The following is a 20,256-nucleotide window of genomic DNA, read 5'->3' as shown; positions in this document are numbered from 1 at the left end:
TGGTGGAGTGGTAAGCAACAGAAAAAGCCTCTCTGAGGTTTGCTGTCCAAATGGTGAAACACATATTATGAGAAAGAGAAGGAGGAGAGAAGTCAGTCCCCTGGGTCCAGGAAGGATCTGAAATAAGAACTGAAACCCAGAGGGAGAGCAAAGAGAGAAACATCAACAAAGAAGGAGGCAATGAGCAGTGCCTTCTCCCTAAGTAAGACTCAACTGTACAGGAGAAGTAGTTCACACCTGGTGACTGCTGGCAACCCCATAGGCCTCCACGGAGTGATACAGCAGTACAACAGAGAAGTGTACCCCATGGAGTGCACTAGTTGGTGAGTGAACTGATACAACTGTCCCACAGGAAACAGCCAATGGCAAGGAGCCATCTTGGACAGGAGCCAAATGAGTTTGGAACTCAGAAGGACTTCTGGCTCCCTCTAGTCACCCTTAGCTGAGTTCAAGTCCATAGGTGTGCTGACTGCTGTAGGATGAACAGGTCTAGTTCCAGTCTTAGGCCTTTAGGGGAAGCAAACATGCAGGCTCAATGAGATTATCCCCTACCCCACCATATAGCTATTGATGGCTTGCTGGGATAAATCAGCATGCATCTACCAGTGACAGCAGAGACAAACCTTGAAGTGGACATTTTTCTCTTTCTTTTTTTTCTTCATTGTTTGATTTTGTTTTTATATGATTGTGAACATAGTTTCTAGTTCTCTGGTGGTTGTTCTACTGACCTACACTTCCTTTTATTTTTCCTTCTCTCTTTTTACCCAGTCTTCTGCACGAGTTTCACAAACTTTGCTTGATCCCCCTTTGTCCTTTAGCCTTATTTTTTAAATGTCCACGGCTTCTATTTCTCTATTTTTTCTCCCAACCCCTTTAAAAAAAATTTCTCCCCGGAGGTTATAATTGAGGGCTTATTTACTGCATACAATTTTCTGGTTTCTTTTAAATTGTTATATTCCCACAAATCTAGGTCATACAGATAAATGTGGCAAATTAATGGTTACCTCAGTTTGTCATTTACTAGGCTGTGTCTGATGCTATTGTTGCGGCTGATTGTACCCCATGATTCCCCTAACTGGCTTTCCTTTCTGACACACTAAGACTAGACTGCTGAAAGATCATGAAAAACACTAAAGAACTGCAGGGTGTGCCAAGTAGGCAGCAACTTCTTATCCCTAATAAATTAAAGAGTTAAGACTCAAAACTCAAAAGCCAGTTATATTTAAATGATACCTTGGAGTAGTCATTTCCTAAAGGTGCTAAATATTAGCAATAAAGCAATTAACAGAAACCAATTTACAAACATCAACCCAGAAATTAAACTAAAAAAAAAAAGTTTATGAGAAGACACTTCAAAAATGTGTAACCCCAACATCCCATTAACCAAAGGCAAACTCATAAGGTAATAAGGCTGGACAATCTGAAGCCACCCACCTGGCCTCTCTGAAGTGCTAACAACAAAGCAAATTTGGAGGCTCTTGAAAAACTCAAATCAGAAATCATTTTTCAAATAACTGCAGAGAGGGTGACTACAATGAAAAACATGAATAATGACTTCAGAATAGTTAAAGATAAAAACATAGGAGAGCTCAGGAAAATGATGGAAACCATGAATGACCAACATAGGAAAAAAATGGAATCCATAAAGCAGATTCAAGCAGATAATCAGAAGCTAAAAATTCCAATGAAAGTATCCACATCAGAATAAAGCAATGTGAGGACAGAATCTCAAGACAGAAGACAGAAGACAGGCTTATCACTGGAGATCACGAAAAGAAAGATTGCTTAAAAATAGCCTGAGACTATGAAGAAGCAACCCAGCAGCTGCTATGTAATGTAAAAAACAAAACAAAAAAACCCATAAAATTGATAGGAGTTAATGAAAAAACAGGAGAGCGCACAAATAAAATACAAAATCTGTTCACAGACATCATGGCAGAAAACTTCCCAAATATGGATAAAGAATTTGACATACAGATAAGTGAGGCATACAGAACTCCAATTTGCCATAATTCAAAACAAAACACAACAAACAAAAAAACTACAGCAAGACATATAATGGTCAAGACTCCAGAAATTCAACACAAGAACAGAATATTAAAAACTGTTACAAAACAAAATCACCTTTTAGGGAAAGCCCATAAGAATCACAGCTTGCTTCTGAACAAACATTTCAATCAAGGAGAGCTTGAAGTTCTTCAAGCCTTAAAAGAAAACAACTCCAATCCAGACTGTTATACTCTGCAAAACTATTTTTCAAAATTGATACACAAACAAGATATTTCTATGACAAAGAACATCTGAAGAAATTCATGAATACCAAACCAGCACTTCCAAATGTTTTGAAGGACATTCTAGACACAGGAAAAAAAGGATTAAAATCCCATGAACCCCTATTAACATGAATATACCAGAAAAGGCAAGCAATTAAGCAGAATGAAAGAAAAAAAAGATTCCAAACTACAAAAACATAACAAGGATAACTCAATACCTATCAGTATAACCATCAACATTCATGGTCTCGATTTATAAAAAAAAAAAAAAAAAAGAGAGAGAGAGAGAGAAAAGAAAAGAAAACTAGCAGAATGGATTAAGAAGATCCAAAAATATGCTGCATACAAGAAACATTTAATTCCAAAGGAAATTCATAGACTGAAAGTCAAAGGATGGAAAACAATACTCCATGTGACAGGAATATGGAAAAAAGCAGAGCTAGCTATTCTATTTGTGGATAAGGTGGATTTCAAACCAAGCCTATGAAAGACAAAGAGGGTAAATACATTCTTGTAAAGGGAACAATCCAAGAGGAAGAAAAAACGATCATAAAGTATACTCAACTATATAAACATATCAACAGACATAAAAATCAAATAAGCACTAACACAATTGTATTGGGGATCTCAATACCCCAGTGTTAGAAACAGTTCAGTTAGAAATCAACTAGACAAAAAAGTCAACAATGAAATATTAGAACTTAAAAAAAATGGACTTAGATGTCTATAGTATTCCACCCCACAACATCTGAATACACGATTTTCTCAGCTGCACACGAGACACTCTCCAAAACAGAACACATACTAGCTCCTTAAATATGCTTAAGTAAATGCAAATAAATTGAAATAATCCCATATTATCAGACCATAGTGCAATGAAATTGGAAATCAATGACAAAAGATACTTCAAGAACTTTATAAGCACATGGAAATTAAACAGAACCCTCCTGAACCAATGGCTCAGAGAAGAAATTACAGTTTCTACAATTAAATGATGCCAAAACAACATACCAGAAGTTACAGAACACAAAGAAATTTATAGCAGTGAAATTTATCCCAGTGAATCCATATCAGGAAAATAAAATGAGCTCAAATAAACAACTTAATGATGATCCACAAGCTTCCAGAAAAAGAAGAGCAAGTCAAGCCCAAAGCTCATACAAAAGGAAATCATAAAGTTCAGAGCAGAAATTAATGCTATTGAGACTAAGAATACAATACAAAGAATGAAGAGTGCTTCTGTTTTTAAGAGTGCTTCTTTGAAAAATTAAATAAAAACAACAAATCCTTAGCCAAGCATATATATGACTCAAATCCACTCAATTAGGAATAAAAAGGGTAAAATCACAATGGATCCTGCAGAAATCTAGAAGACTCTGCCTACTTCAAGAACTTGTATTCTAATAAGCTGAAAAATGTAGAAAAAAATGGAGACTCCCAGATACATATGAATTACCAAAGCTGAATCAAGAAGATATAAAAATCTTAAATAAACCAAACTCAATCAATGAAATTAAAAATGTAATAAAAAAAACCTACCAACAAAGATAATCCCAGGCCCTGAAGGATTCACTGCTGAATTTTACAATATATTTGGAGAAGAGTTTAATATGACTACTTCTCAAACACTTTAATGAAATTGAAAGGTAAACAATACCCCCAAATTCATTCCTAGAAGAAAGCATTATCCTGATACCAAAACCAGAGAACGACCCAACTAATATATAGAACATATAAAGAAGTGAAAAAAATCACTCTCTGAATTTAAAGACCCAATCTAAAATGGGCATCTGAGATGAAGAGACTTTTCAGAAGAAGCATAGATAGCAAACAAATATATGAAAAAATGTCCAACATAACAGATCATTTGAGAGATGCAAATTAAATGATGAGATTACCTCTCACTCTAAAAACAAAGGCCATGATTAGTAAGTAGCCTTTTTCATCAAGAAAGTGAGTAGTAGCAAATGCTGGAGGGGCTGTGCGGAAAAAAGAAACACTTTTCTACTATCAGTGGGAATGTACACTGGTGTGGCCACTGTACAAATCAGTATGGACATTCCTCAGAACACTAAGATTCGAGATCTCATTTACCCCAGTTATTCCCCTTCTGGGTATCTTCCTGGAAGAATTAAAAGAAAACATCATACCACAGCAATATGCACATACATGTTTATATCAACATTTTGTAATAGCTAAGTCTTGGAAGCAATGCACATGCCCATCAACCAATGAATAAAGTGATGGTTTTTTAAAATATAATGCAGTATTACTCATCCATAAAGATAAAACTGAGACATTTCTAGCTAAATAGATGAACCTTGAGACCATATATAAATTGGATATGTGTAAATATCTCATTTTCTCTCTAGTAGGGAGAACATGAAAATACAAATAAGAACAACATGTACAACAGGTTTTGAGAAGTAGGATGACAAAAGGAAAAGACAGCTAGGGAAGGGGTAGGGAGAAGGGAAAGAAAACATGAAAAAAGGACAAAATTAAAATGAGGCTTTGTGAAGGGAGAGAAGAAAGGAGCTTGTAAGGAAGGAATGAGAACGGCAGAAAAAATCAAGATACATCATGTTGAGATACAAATTATGAATCTGGTCATTATGTATACCTAAATTGTACCAATAAACTTAAAAAAAAAAGAAACAAAAAGCAAAACTACAGGCCAAGTTCTCTTTCTCATGAACAAAGATACTACAAACAGAATGCAGTGAATCATGAAGAAGATTATACACCATCAATAGTATTCATCCCAAGAATACAAGGATGGTTCAACATGTATAAATCAATACACATAAAACACCATATTAATAGAGCCGAGATAAAAACTGTATAATCATCTCAACAGACACAGAAAAATAAATTTGAGAAAGTACAACATCCACTCATGATAAAAACCCTAAAAAAACGAGAACAGGTGGTGTTTATCTCAATCTGATAAAAGCCAACTATGACAAACCAACAGCCAACATCGCAGTGAATGGACAAAAACTGAAAGCTTTTACTCTAAATTAGGAATGAGACAAAGATGTACAATGTTATTGCTTTTTTTTGCGATACTAAGAATCCAACTCAGGACCTTGCGCTTGCCAGGCAGTCGATTTTTTTAGTACAGGGTCTACAGGGCCTCATTACACAGATTGGACTCATAGTGATCCTCCTTTTTTCAGCCTCCCAAGCGCTACGATTACATATGTGTGCCACCATGCCCAGTCTCAGTCACCCTCTCAGTGCACCCTGGGGGCGGGGCTGGCACAGCACGCCTGGGATAGAACTCCACTCCCTGTCGTCTGCCTAAGCAGGCGCTTTAGTCTGCTGAGCTATGTGGCCAGCCTCTCATGGCTCTTATGCAACATAGTTCTAGAAACTTTAGCCACAGCAATTAGATAAGAGAAAGAAATAAAAAGAGTAATAGGTGCAGGGGCCGGGGATTCAACCCCCGAGCCTGCCATGCCAGCCCTGTCCCCAGGGTGCACTGAGCTGGCAACTGAGACTGGGCGTGGTGGTGAGCGCCTTGTAATCCCAGCTCTTGGGAGGCTGTATACAGGCAGATCACTATAAATCCAATCTAGTCGTAAGACCCTGAACACCCTGTAGACCTTCCCCCCTCCCCCAAAAAAAAAGAATAACAGGAAGGGAAGAAGCTCAATTATTACTATGCAAAGATGGCACAATATTCTACATAGAAGACCCCCAATACTCCACTAAAAGACTTCTAGATTTAATAATCAAAATCAGTGGTGTAGCTGGATGCAGTCAATACTCAACAGCCTTTTTGTATACAAATAACAAGGGGGAAACTACACCTTTCACAATAGCATCCCCCAAAATGAAATACTTAGGAATCAATCTAATGATAAAATTGAGACATTTATAGCTAAATGGATGCACCTTGAGACCATACTCTTCAGTGAAATAACTGGACACATCTAAATATTGCACTGTTTCTCTGGTATGAGAAATCAAAAGTATAAATGACCAAAATGTTTAGGGATATTATGAAATAGGAAGAAAATGTTCCAGTGGAGAGGGAAACAAAGAAGTGGGAAAAGGGAAAGGAAAGAAGGGTAAAAGAAAAAAATCAAAAGAAATGAGAAAGGAAGGAAAGAATGGAAAAGTTTTTTGTAAATGCGGAGGGTTGGAGGGGTTGAAAGACTGAGTAAGGGAATGGGAAAAAAGTTATATCATCTACAGGTACAAATTCTCTATCAGTACAATCATTATGTATACTTAGAGTGTACCAATAAAATCTGACTGAAAAAAATTAACAAAACAAAAACTGGAAAAACAGATTCTCTCTTAAAGAGAAAGGACAACATTTCTATTATGATTTATCCATCTTAGACAGTAGCAGTTTTCATGGCTCAGTAAGTAAAATAGGTCAAAACTATCTACATGATAATACTTCAGCATCATTTGCTTTTTCAGGATGCTCCCGTCTGTACAGTGGTACAAAGATAATTCTGAGACTGCCAGTGCATTTGCATGATATAAGCCAGTTTGCACCAAACTGTACCTCAAACCAGTATTCCTTGCTACCAAAAGAAAAACTGTTTAAAAATGCTATTTTAAGTAAAGACTGTCCTAATGAGGCAGTAAAATTGAATTTTATTAAAGTGCAATACATTAGCACATCTTTTAAAAATTTTTTGAGACAAAAGCATATATGGATAAGAATTTTTCTTTGTTTTCTTTTGTTATTGTATCAAGAATCAAACTCAGGATCTTGCACTTGCTAGACAGATGCTGTGCCACCAAGCTATATTCTCAGCCCTAAAATTTTTAAATACTTAAAAACTATTTAGACAACCACTCATGATGAGTTGTAGGTTGAAGTAGAGCTTTTTTTTCTTCCTGAAAAGCCTTTTTTAATTGTAAGAATGATGGAAAAGCAAAGTTATTCCAACTAGAATAGTCTGGGTAGACATTTTCTTACAAAACAATCATAGAAGCTTCCCACTGCAAGGAAACCTATCTAAATACACTGGTATTTTGGTTCCTGAACTTTTCCATGATTCTCGTTGCAAACTGAATTGGATGCAAAACAAATCAAATTCAATGTATAAGTTTAATGTTGACCTCATGGGGAAATCTGATTGGGTTCTTGCCTACTTTAGTTTGTGACCAGAAACAAGAAAAGAACTTAGTTCATGAACTGAGGTACCACTGCAAATGCAAAGGAATTGAAATTATCCTTTGAATATTATCAGATCATAGTGCAACAAAACTGGAAATAAATGGCAAAAGAAACCACAAAAACTACACAAACACACAGAAATTAAAAAAGACCCTCAACAACAGCCAATGGATCACAGATGAGATTAAAAAATTAGACAATTTCTACAACTGAATGATAATACCAATACAACATACTGGAATTTATGTGAAAGCAGTTCTATGAGGGAAATTTATAGCAGTGAATTCCCACATTGGAAAACAAAGAAAGTTCAAATAAATAACCTCATGTTGAAACTCAAGGTTCTCGAAAAAGAGCAAGTTAAACTCAAAGCTCATATGAGGAAGGAAATTATAAAATTAGACCAGAAATTAATGTGGGTGAGAGTAAAAAAACTTCAAAAAAACCCCTCAGTGAATAAAATAGTTGGTTATTTAAAAGATTAAATAAAAAACAAACCCTTAGTCAATCTTATCATAACAAGAAAAGACAAGACACAAATCTATACAATTAGGAACAAAAAGGGTGAAATCTCAACCTGACCCTGCTGAAATCCAAAAGATCTGTGCATACTTTGACAACCATATTCTAATAATCTGGAGAATTTCAAAAGAAATGGATAGATTCTTAGTTATATATAAATTACCAAAGCTGAGTCAAGAAGATATAAAACTTGTGGGTTTGTTTTTTTTTTTTTCAGTACTGGGGATTGAACTCAGGCCCTTGAGCTTGCTAGGGAAGCGCCTATTCTACTGAGCCATGTCCCTGGCCCCATGAAGATATAAAACTTGTGAACAACCCAATATCAGCCAACGAAATTGAAAGTAATTTTTAAAAAAAAGGCAAGACTCTGACATCTTCACAGCTCAATTTTACAAAAGCTTTACAGAAAATCTAATACCACTATCCTTCAATTTTTTTTAGGAATTTAAAAAGGATGCAACACTCCCAAATTCATTCCTGAAATCAAGTATTACCCTGATACCAAAACCAGAGCACGATCCAGACAAAAAAACAACTGGCCAATTTCCCTATTGAACATAGATGCAAAAACTGCAATCAGGGGCTGGCAAGATAGCTCACTAGACTAGGTGCCTGCTTAGGCAAGTGCAGGGACCAGGGTTCAAGCCTCCTATCCCTAGGTGTACTGAGCTGGCCACCAAGTCAGGAAGTGGTGGTACACACCTGTAATCTGAGTGCTGGGAAGGCTGAAAACAAGAGGATCACTATGAGTTTGAGCTGCACAGTGAGACCCAGTATTAAATATATTAAAAACAATAACAAAAACCTCAATAAGCTAATGACAAACAGAATTAAGCAAATCATCAAAACATCATACATGGGGGTCAGGGAGATAGCTCAGTAGAATAAGCACTTGCCTGGTAAGCACAAGGGCCTGAGTTCAATCCCCGGTTTCGCCAAACAAACAACAACAAAAATCATACACCATGACCTGGGATACAACATATGCAAACCAATAGATACAACATTCTACATTAACCCCACACAATCCTCTCAGTTGGAGCAGAAAAAGCATCTGACAAGGTTGAACACCCATTCATGACAGAAGGAATAGAGGTCCTTATCTCAATCTCATAACAGTAATCTATGAAAAACCAACAGCCAAGGTCTTCCTAAATGAACAAAAACTGACAAAAATTAGCCTAAAACCAGGACCAAGACAAGGATGACCAGTATCACACTCTTGTTCAACACAGTTCTAGAAACATTAGCCAGAGCAATTAGATAAGAGAAAGAAATAAATATGGATAGGAAAGGAAAAAGCTAAATTACAAAATCTCTAAGACTCCCTAGACTTAATAACTGCATTCAGTAGCATATTAGGATACAACACCCAAATATCAATAGTGTACCTGTACATAAACTCACTGACAGCGAAATTGGAGAAACAATACCTTTCACAGTGGCATCAAGAAAAATGAAACGCCTAGGAATCAATCTAATGAAGGAAGTGTTAAGATCTTTACATTATATTGAAAACTATAGTAGTACTCTGAAAAACGAAATCAAATGGAATATTAAGAAAATAGAAAGATATTCCCTATGGTTGAATAGGTAGAACCTATGCAGTGAAAAATGTCCTTTCCACCTGCCTTACTTTTTCACACTGCTGAGACAAAATACTCAACACCCAAAGTTAAAGAAGGAAAGATTTATTTTAGTTCACTGTTTTTTGAGGTTTCAGTCGGCTGGCTACAAGACAGGGTAGGATGGCAAAGGGGCATTGCAGAATAGAAAGAGAAGACAGCAAAGTAGTGAAGCAGCAGCAGCAGCAGCAGCAGCAAAAAACAACAGCAGTCCTCTGTCTGGTTTTTTTGTTGTTTTGAGATAGGGTTTTGCCACTATGTAGCCCAGGCTGGCCTAGAATTTGCAGTGATCCTTTTGCCTCAGCTTCCTGAGTGCTGAGATGATAGACATTTTCACTAAGCCTGTCTTCTCCCGCAAAACCCTATCTACGGCCACAGGAGGCACAGGTTGATACAAGCCAAAATACTTCCAAAACTGTTTTATACAGATTTAGTACAATCAAAATACCAATATCATACTTCACACAATTAGAAAAAAAAATCCTACTATTTATAAGGAACCAGGAAAGACCTAGAATAATAAAAGCAATTTGGGACAAGGACAAGACAGGGAACATCACAAAGCTACATTAGCAAAAAACAGCGTGGTTGTGGCAAAACAACAACAAAAAGACGAGGATCAATGGAAGACAGTAAAGACACAAAAACAACTCTAAGCTTACTCAGCTACCTTATCTTTGACAAAGGGACCAAATATCATCACTGGAAGAAAGATAGCTTTTTTAACAAATGGTGCTGAGAAAACTGGCTTTCTATAAGACAAAAGATTAAACCTAGGCCCCTATCTCTAACCATGTACTAAACTAAAATCAAAATGTTTCAAAGACCTAAACAGTGTGTTCCAGAAAGATGGCACAGCAATAAGCAGCAAGAAATCAACCCCTCCAAGATTTGTAATCCCACACTGGAAAATAACAACTGGGGGAAGAAAAAAAGGAGGGCAGTGGATCCCTGGGAGCCAGGAAAGATCTGAAGCAAAACCTGGGGAGCACATACAAAGAGAGGCAGACCTCAATGCAAAGGAGGAGGCAATTTGCACTATCCCCCTGTTACCTGGCGTATAGTGTGTGGAGAACATTTAATAGTTTACCTTACAATGGAAATAACCTACATGGCACTCTGAACCTGATCAGGCCAATATGATTGCTTTTCATTCTAGAGGAAATCTAGCAAAAAGTTTAAAGTAAAAGGAAATGAAAATAAGACCTTTGCCCCAGTGCCCCCCCAATTGAAAGACCCAATCCAAACTGCATCCCTAAATGAATAGACACTTTCAGATGAAGAAGTAGAAACAGCAAATAAATACATAAAATATACTCAACATCACTGGTCACTTGAAAAATACAAATTAAAACAACACTGAAATTTCATCTCAGGGAAGGAAGAATGATTATCATCAAGACATCAGCTAGTATGGTTGCATATGCCTGTAATCCCAGCCCTCAGAAGGCAGGAGGCCAGCATGGGTTTCACAGTGAGTTCAAGCCCAGGCTAAATTACACAGTGAGACCTTGTCTCAAAAAGATAAAAAAGAGAAATCTGCCAATAATAAATGCTGGTAAGGCTGTGGGGAAAAAAGGAACCTTTCTACATTGTTAGTGGGAGTGTAAAGTGGCACAACCGCTACGTAAATAAATATGGAAATCCCTAAAAAAAATTAAAAGTTCCATTTGATCCAGCTTTCCCCTTCCAGGTGTCTTCCCAAAACAGTTACAAGTACCATTCCACAGTGATATACGAACACTTATATTTATAACTTTTTTTTTTTTTTTGCGGAACCGGGGATTGAACTCAGGCCCTTGCGCTTGCCAGGGAAGCGCTTATTCCACTGAGCCATCTCCCCGGCCCCTGAACACATATTTATAGCAGTGCAATTTATACAGTGGTATCTCAGTTCACGAACTTAATTCTTTCCACAATTCTGGTTGCAAACCAAATTTGCAACCCATATCAAATTTCCCCATAAAGACAACATTGAACCTAACCATCGAATCTTATTTGGCTCACAACTAATTTGGATTGTGACCAGAATGATGGGAAGAATTACATTTGTCAACCAAGGTATCACTGCAATAGCTAAATCGTGGAAACAGCCCATATGCTCACCAACAGGTGAAAGAACAAAGAAAATGTGGCTTTTATACACAATGGAGTATAATACCAATCCACCATAAGGATAAACTTCAGGCATTTTTAGGTAAGTGGATGCACTTGAAGACCATAATGTTAAGTGAAATATAGCAGACACACAATTTTAATATCATGTTGTTTCTCTTGTATGAGAAACCCAAAGGGTAAAATAAGTAGCAAAATAGAGGCGAAGTAATGGGAAGCAGGAAGAACATGTTCAATGGAAAGAGAAGGGAGAGGGGGATGAAAAGAATGGAAAAGGAACTAAAAAAAAAAGAAAATGTAGTAATCACTCACAATGGAGTACTACTCTGCCACAACGAAAGATAAATCTGAACAATCTGTCAGAACTTGGGTGCATCTTAAGACAACAATGTGAAGTGAAATAAATCAGACACAGATGCTTAAGAATCGCATATTTTCCCTTACAAAAGAACAATAAAAGATAATAGAAAACAGGGATATCTTTCAGAAGAATTTTTTTTTGGCGCTGAATGCCCTCAGGGCATGTTTGGCTGGTTTTAGTCCTGGGGATCGAACCACAGCAACTTGAGCCTGACAGCTTTGTTGAAGCAGCCACTTAAAGAACTGAGCTAAGGGGCAGGCCCCCAGGGAGATCTTTTAGAAATGGGAGAGAAAGTACAAAGAATTAAAATGTGTTAGTACATGTACCAGTTTAATTATTACATAGTACAAACAAGTATTAATAAAAATTAATGAATACACACAAAGATTCAATCATCCAGCTATCTTCTATTAAGCCAACATTAAAGTGAACTGTAAGATTACAAAACAATTCTATTTTAATTTTGTTCTGGAAAATGTTATTTTTCATAAAAGTGCTACTTATAATATCCGATGAGTTTATTTTTAACTGAACCTTTGCCAAGCTCTTAGTTTTAATTTCTAACATAGTAAGTTCTTTGAGCAGTTACAGATCATTTGCACATACATAAGGAAAACTGAAACCACAAAGCTTGGCAATCCCTACACAGTGACATCATTAATGCTTCTGACTTGCTAGTTGTACTTCAAAAACAATTCTTCCTAGGGGACAGTCTCATTATCCACGAAGGGTTCTACACTCAACTCTGATTCCATTTGAACAATTATATTTTTACCTAGATTTATGACTCTATAGGGAACAGTTTTACAGTACTGGGTTCTTTTTAGTAAGTCTTCATTGCATTTTTCTGAAAACATTTTCTCAGTGTAATTTTCCAAGCTTTATAAAACCTGTCAATACCTGCTTTGTTGCACTGCGTCTTAAAAATTTCAAAAAAAGATGGCCTCTCTTTAGATCCAAAAGGCATCTTTCTCTATAATATTTTTTCCACTGCTTGCTTTACTGTATCTCTGCAAAAGATAAGAGCAAAATACAAGTCACAGGGATGCATGCCTTGTTAAGTGTGGTAAAATTAGAATCGCGCTGGTAAGCTTTTCTACAGTTAATTATTTAAAAATCTTAGTCCCAACTTTTCGGGCAATAACATAATTTACTGTGAGAATGAAAATATTCTAGAATTGTACAGTCCAATCCTGTAGCCAGTAGCCATTAATTTTAACTGTGTTAACTGGGCACGCGTGGCTAGCGGGTCAGTAGTTACAGAGTGTTCTTATTAGAGGCAAACATTTTTCAAATCCCAATGCATAAATCTTCTGAATGTAGCAATTACTGGGAGTTAAGGAAGACCCATACATAAAGCGTGCCCGGATGAAACTTCAGGTTGGGGCAGTTGCAGGGCAAATCCCTGCGGCTGGCAGGGCCCAAAGGTGCGCAACAATCAGGGAGTGAATTCCCAGGAAGGGGAATGGGCTCGAATGGACCCTGCGGGCATATGCCGGTGGGACGCACGCAGCTCTCTCGCTCAGAGGTGAACTCTACGGAGACCACGACGACAGAGGTCGCGGCTCCCACCGCGTCGGGAGGCGCTACCCCACCCGCCCCTAAGACTGGGACCGCGGAAGGCACGGCCCCACCCCGGCACCACTAACCCGCTCCAGGGGTGCGGCTCAATTTTGGCGAAAGAAGGCGGACAAACACTGCGTCGGTTGGCACCTGGATCAGTTTGACCCCTCCGGCTGCTTCCCGCAAACTACAGCCCGCAGCACGACTCAAGGCGAGCGAGCCAGCAGGACCGCCCCCATGATTCAAGAAGTGCGCGCCAAAAATTCACTCTATGCACGTGACGCGATGACGCCATGACGTGATACGCCACGTACACGCCACCCGGAAGTCAGGCGTGCAACTTCTTCCTGGCGAGTGAGAGTCGCCGGACTAGATGTGTTTGTGATCGGCTCTTCTCCCGAATAGAGACAGAGCCGTTATAGGGTCTCTTTTCCGAAGTACTAGTCCGCTCTGCTTGGGCGGGCCACCTACTCAAAGTGTCCTGTCCATTACCAACTGCTGCAGCTTGGCTGGGTGCTCATGGGACACCATCTGGGTTTGGGACCTTTGAAAGGCAATTTGTTCAGTCTTTAGAGCTAATGTTTTTTACGGCTATTCCCCAAAGTAATCCAAAGACTTCTGAGCCCTCTTCCCCACTTGAATAATTGCAAAACTCACCTTAATAAACTGTCCCTAGAATATTAGATGTTCCCCTGTGCAGGTTTTGGTAGTATCTGCATTTCTAGGTACTGTTCTACATGTTTTGTGCCTGTCTTCCCCTAAGCTGACCTACAAACAGAACTTGACTACACCTGAATTCACAGGGTCTGTGACAATAGTAATTATAAAGCTTGATTTAGAATTTACTGCAGAACCCTGGAAGGCTTCAGCTGGATGCAGGTCAGCCCAGCTCATGAGCATAGCTGCTTGTGGCAGGTGCCTGAGCAGTAAAAGCAGAGACAACCTCGGGTCAGAAAAATGAGTTCTACTTGGTTCGTTAGAGATCTTAGTCTATAACCAACAGTTAGCTATAGCAGGAGACTTTCTTGATGCAGATAGAACAAAAGTGTTTTTTGATCTTAAAGGTCTAATTAGTAAAAGAACTGTGATGATTTATAATATCTACCACTTAGTGAAGATGTTACAAGTTTGGCAGTTTTGTGCTTTATAAGCAATAGTACATTTAATCTTAATAAGAATCCTATAAATTGGTTAATATTGCATTGGCCCAGTCAAGGAGCCCAAGAAGATTTTTACAAGCAAGAACCCAAGGTTAAAGAACACACGTGTGCAAGACATCAGCAACTGAAGCAGGCAGCATGGAGCAAAGCAGCGTGGAAGAATTATGAGCACAAGAGAGACACTTGCATCTTTGTTAGATAATTCTTACACAAGTTATCTCATATTTACATTCTTACATAGTGCCATAACCACTGCATGTATGTTTGTGCTAAGTCATTGTTATATAACTGTATCCACCATGGGTCTGTGCTGCACAAGCAGGGCCATGGTCTCAGGTGTTCTTAGACACTCCTGAACTTCGAAGCAGTCTGAGTTGTTGCCCACCTCTCACCACCACCTCAAAGGTCAGGGATACATAAATGTAACATTCTATATGTAACAGGGCACAAGTACTTCCTTGTATTGCACTTAACAAATTAAGAATCATGTAGTTTGCAAAACCACTTTTTTCATGTGAACAGTTTCACCCATAAGCAACATCAAAGCCTGGCATGTAACACTGAACAAGGGCTTCAACCTGGGAGCTAAGTTTATAGTACTTGCCCCTGGTCAGATGCTATTCTCAGCAGTGTCCCATACCCAGTCAATATTTTTGGTCAGATGCTATTTCCAACAGCCATTGCATTTCCTGGCATCTTTTAAGTCATTTTCCAGCAAGAAGAGGGCCTTACGTCCTGAACCATGGTACCCTACATGAACAGCTCTTTGGCCATGCTCCCATACGTCTTACTGTAAGTTGGCATCCCACAAGGCATCATGCTCTATGTATCACTCCTGAGCTGCTCAAGCCAGCAGCCAGAGTGTTAGCCTCCCCACCCAAGATGGCCTAACTGCACACACATAGGAGGTCTTCTTCATGTATCACAAGCAATCACACTGTCCACAGTTCTGCCTTTTGTCTTGATCTGCCTGCTGTTAGAGTAATTATGTACTGGGATGGACAGCCACTGCTTTCCACTATGGGGATGTGCCATGGCTAGACCCATTAGTGTACCAGGTGTCAGTCAGAGATCCTTCTTTCTTTTTTACATAAAGACTAGGGGGTCAAGTCCTGTAGTCTATTGTACTGGACAGGTTCTTGGGCCATGTACATCACAGGTCCCCAAACCATTGCCAATAGGTTACCAATAGGTTAGCTGAGAAAGAGGCCTGCTGTTGTAGGAATGTCCTCCAACACATGAGTTGGGCTGTTCACATACCCAGCCCTCTATCTGTCCCATGATTCCTCACAGACATGCAAAGCAGCCTACAGTGTTGCTGTTTCTCAAATATGGGAATATCAGTCCTCAGATCCCTTCCATAACAGTGACCAAAACCCAACAAGGTGCTTTTGCTTCCCCTGTTTTTGCCATGGGCCTCATCCAAATCCATCATCATCCATACTGACAGAAAAAATGACAGGTTAGGGTCACTGACTTATAGGGCTTGCACCTGTGCAACAGTCCTCTTTGAGTCCTGAAAAGTAGCTTCTTGAGCCAGATATGGTGATGTACCTCTGTAATACCAGAAATCAGAAGGCTGAGGCAGGAGGATTGTTGCAAGTTCAAGACCAGCTTTGGCTACAAACTGAGCTCAAGGCCAGCCTGAATTGGATACGAAACTGTGCCTCAAAAAGACAAAAAAAAAAAAAAAAAGCTTTTTCTGCATCTATCCAGCAAACAGCTTCTGCTGCATCTGAGCAGCCCTATGTTGTGCCCCTTTTGGTCATCTGATAGGGCACATCAAGGTGGTAGGTTTGCTACATTCAACAAAAACTTGGCAAGCCTACATATGCCTATGATTGGCATACTGTCATGGGTCTGGTCTTACCCGATCATATAACACCCAAGAATTTGACTGACAAGCCAGGTCCCTGAACCTTTCTTTGTCCGTGGCTCACCCACATGTGAGCAAAGCTTCCTTCAGACTGTGCACAGCGGCTTTCAAATCTGCAAGACAATCAGAGGCCAACATAATATCACTAATATAAAATGATGACACAGAGTGTGGCTTAGCAGGCAAATTAGTCCTGACTGGCAGTATTATGGTGAGACTTCACAGTCATTCGCCACAACCCCTTTAGCTTCTGCATGGGCCATACAGAAAAGGCTCTCTACAGAAAGTATCACCCCTACTTTTTCCAATTTCAAGACAGTCTATCCCATCTCCTCATGGCCTCTAGATAGTCAGTACTGCATCACACACACAACCCACACATGGCCTGTGGGAGAGTCAGAGGTTTGTGTTGTGAATGGCCACACAACCAGAGTCATCCCTATGTGGTCTTGAGCTGAACACCAGTCAGTATGTCCACCCAGTAGGTATTCAGCAACTGGGTAAACATAAACATCACACAGGCTTGGGGGCAAGCAACTGATACTCAAAGTCACCCGGGTCTTCCATACCATGATGTAGTGACCTCCCTATCACTGACACTAGTGTATGCTGCACATTTTTGAGGAACCAATAAATAGTTGATTCCACATGTGGAAGCTAAAAGAGGCCAATGTCACTTCTTTCTGCTTCAGCAGAGCTGCTTCAGCCTTCTGGCCCTTTGTCATCAGGTGGTATTGCTACTTGGGAAGTAACTGCCTCCACAGAGGCAGCAACACATGCAAAGTCTGCCCATTGAACTTACATATGGGTTGGCCAGCAGCCAGCAGGTCCATCCAGATTGGTGCTGACCCACTATTAGGGACCCCACACTTGTCCTTGGGGAGATGGCCCTGCTCGCCTAGAGCCCTTCTTTTTTTCCTTTGCCAGTACAGTTTTTATAGATCTTTCCTTACCTTATTTTTTTTATTTTTTTATTTTTTTTTATTTTTCAACAAATAATACACTGCATATATTCTTCTTAGTGGTTAATTGCTGTACAAGATGCGGACTTGTGATCCTATTTACAAACACCATTAGAACAAATCATTCTATTCATTAACAGAATGTATATATCTATCCCAACCACTTTGAATACACAAATATAAAATGGACATTAATCTGTATACCCCATTTTTTCTAAGTTCCATTATTGAATATTATAGGTGTGTAAACTCAGCAAAATATTCTAAAAGAGTCCAGTAGCCCATAATAGCATTGGGTCTTCTGTTTAACTGGCAATGTCAGAAATTATTGACCTGAGTCCCCCACAGCTCAACTTAACAGCATGGCTTTATTTCTTATAATTTCGTCTTCATACTTTTCTGCTGGATGGTTAAGACCAAGGTAAAGCAGGACCTATGCAACAAGAGTTGTAGCTTTTTGGTCTGAGAAGGTCAGTGAAATGCCCTCAGGATTTGTCCTGAGATCCTGTATCTCAGATTGTAGAACCTTTATCAGTGCAGCCATGTGAATGAGTCACGGCCAATGCTTGGCCAATGTGCTCTCTGTGAGATCTTTCCTTACCTTAGTGCTTCGCTTCCCCATCTCCCAGCCTGTCCAAGGCATCCACAGCATTGTGGATCTGGCAATCTCTAAAGGGAGCTGGAAGGGCTGCCACTGACCTGACTGTGTTAGCCAGCTCACTAGCCAGGATCATTTTCTTCATGCATGCCATCAGCAGTTCTTCATATCTGCTGCGGAATTGCAGTACAAACATGATTAGCTGCATGCCTATTTCATGTAGCACAGTTGTCAAGTCTAGATAGTGACTCACTCCAGCAAGCCACCTGGATTTTTCCAAACCAGAAGAGCCACTGCCATCAACCAATTTATCACAATCTGATTATTTGCTTCTGGGGCTGTCCTCTGTACATTCTGCAGAACCCATCTCGCAGAGGGAGTGCTGGCTATGTTGACTATTTGGGACATCTCCTGTGGGCTTAACTGTTATCAGTTCCACTGTCCCAAACCCATAGCAGCCAGGTAGGCCTTGTTTAACCCACCTTCCACTTTAATTGCTTTGCCCATTCCTGCAGCTCTGTGATGGTATAGGTCTTGCATGTTTGGTGTCAGGTAGAGGTAGGCAGCCTTCCCAGTTCTCCTGCCTGGCTAGGGTTTCCTCCACTTTTTGGTAAACTTTTGGCTGGTTTCAAAATACGAGCTCTTCAGCAGCCAGCTATTACTCAAGGTGCTCCTCTACCTGCTATAGCTGGTCTACTTGCTGGACAAGGCCATTTGCCTTTTGATTTACACAGCAGAAAATAGTGAAAAAACAGCCAACCCACTATCTATAGTTTCCTGGTGAAGGGGAGGAATTTGTCTAATTATTGCTTCCTGGGCTTGCAAGACATCACTGAGCTCCAAAGGGACTGTTTCCCTGTCCTTTGGAGTCTTTCAAGTGGCCAAGAAGGTGATTACAGGTAGTCATGGTGAAGCCAGCAGGTGTTGCTTATCAGCCATTTCTGGGGGCTCTCCCTAGCCTTTGGGTGTTGTTTCCACAGACACCAAGGAACTATTCATCTCAATGTCCCCATTAACTATTCCAGTTGTCAACCTGCTCAGGGGGCCCAAGGGAGATTTTCACAGGTGAGGTCCTAAGATTAAAGAATGTATGCGGGTAAGACATCAGCGACAAGAGCAGGCAGCAGAGCAGAAAAGCAAGAGTGCAACAGAGCCAGCTGCATCTCTATTGTACAATTCTTGTACAAGTTGATATCTCACATTCCTATGTAGTGCCTTAACCAGTGTATGCATGTTTACTTGTGCTAAGTCATGGTTACATAACTGTATCCACAGTGTACCTGTGCTAGATAAGCCAGGTCGTGTCCTTAGCTGTCCTTAGGTGCCCCTGAGCTTTGAAGTGGTCTGAGTGTTCCCCACATACTGCCTTATGGAGAAAATTAAATAAGCTTCCAGATTTGAATTCAAGTGTGTTTGACTTAATATACTGTACTTTGCAATGAAACTTAACTATCTGATAAGTCAGAACAATTTGCTTTCTCTTTTGGGAAGGTCAGAAGAGATGAGTGTCTTACTGGAAATGAACTAATGGGAACCCTCAGTATGTCACCACCCTCTGAATTACATTTTCACTGTGTACACTCCCCTATAGTTATGTTCCTTTCTCTTGGTACTAGGAACTTAAGGTTCATTGGATATACTGTATACTTCCTTCTAGGGACCCACTCAGATGACTTATTACGCTAAATGCTTTAGTTTTTTTATTTTTTAAACTATTTTTCATCACAAGCTGTATTAGTTATTCTTCTCTAGTTGCTGGGACAGATACCCGACACTCAAAATGAGGGAAAGAAAGGTTTATTTAGGGCTGGTGAGATGGCTCAGTGGTCTGGAGCACCTACTTAGAACAAACTAAGCCAAGCAGCGCACAGGGACAGCGGTTCAATCCCCCAGCACCACATGCCAGCCAGCCCCGCCCCCTGGTGGGCTGAGCTGGTCACACACACATTAAAAAAAAAAAAAAAAAAAAAAAAAGCTTTTTCTGCATCTATCCAGCAAACAGCTTCTGCTGCATCTGAGCAGCCCTATGTTGTGCCCCTTTTGGTCATCTGA

The 20,256-nt window shown here is 39.6% G+C and overlaps 1 protein-coding gene across 1 annotated transcript in view; it reads right to left on the bottom strand.

Moving 5' to 3' along the window:
- The window catches only part of Brca2 (BRCA2, DNA repair associated), a 90,423-nt gene extending 77,411 nt beyond the window's left edge, over positions 1–13,012 (bottom strand). Inside the window, exon 1 of the mRNA XM_004631134.2 lies at positions 12,946–13,012. Within this exon, the coding sequence (XP_004631191.1) occupies positions 12,946–13,012 (67 nt within the window). The remainder of the gene's footprint in view (positions 1–12,945) is intronic.
- Positions 13,013–20,256: the final 7,244 nt, after the last annotated feature.

This window comes from Octodon degus, unplaced genomic scaffold, assembly GCF_000260255.1.
Source record: "Octodon degus isolate 3935 unplaced genomic scaffold, OctDeg1.0 scaffold00038, whole genome shotgun sequence".
Classification (NCBI taxonomy): domain Eukaryota; kingdom Metazoa; phylum Chordata; class Mammalia; order Rodentia; family Octodontidae; genus Octodon; species Octodon degus.
This window is presented reverse-complemented; position numbering and strand designations above follow the sequence as displayed.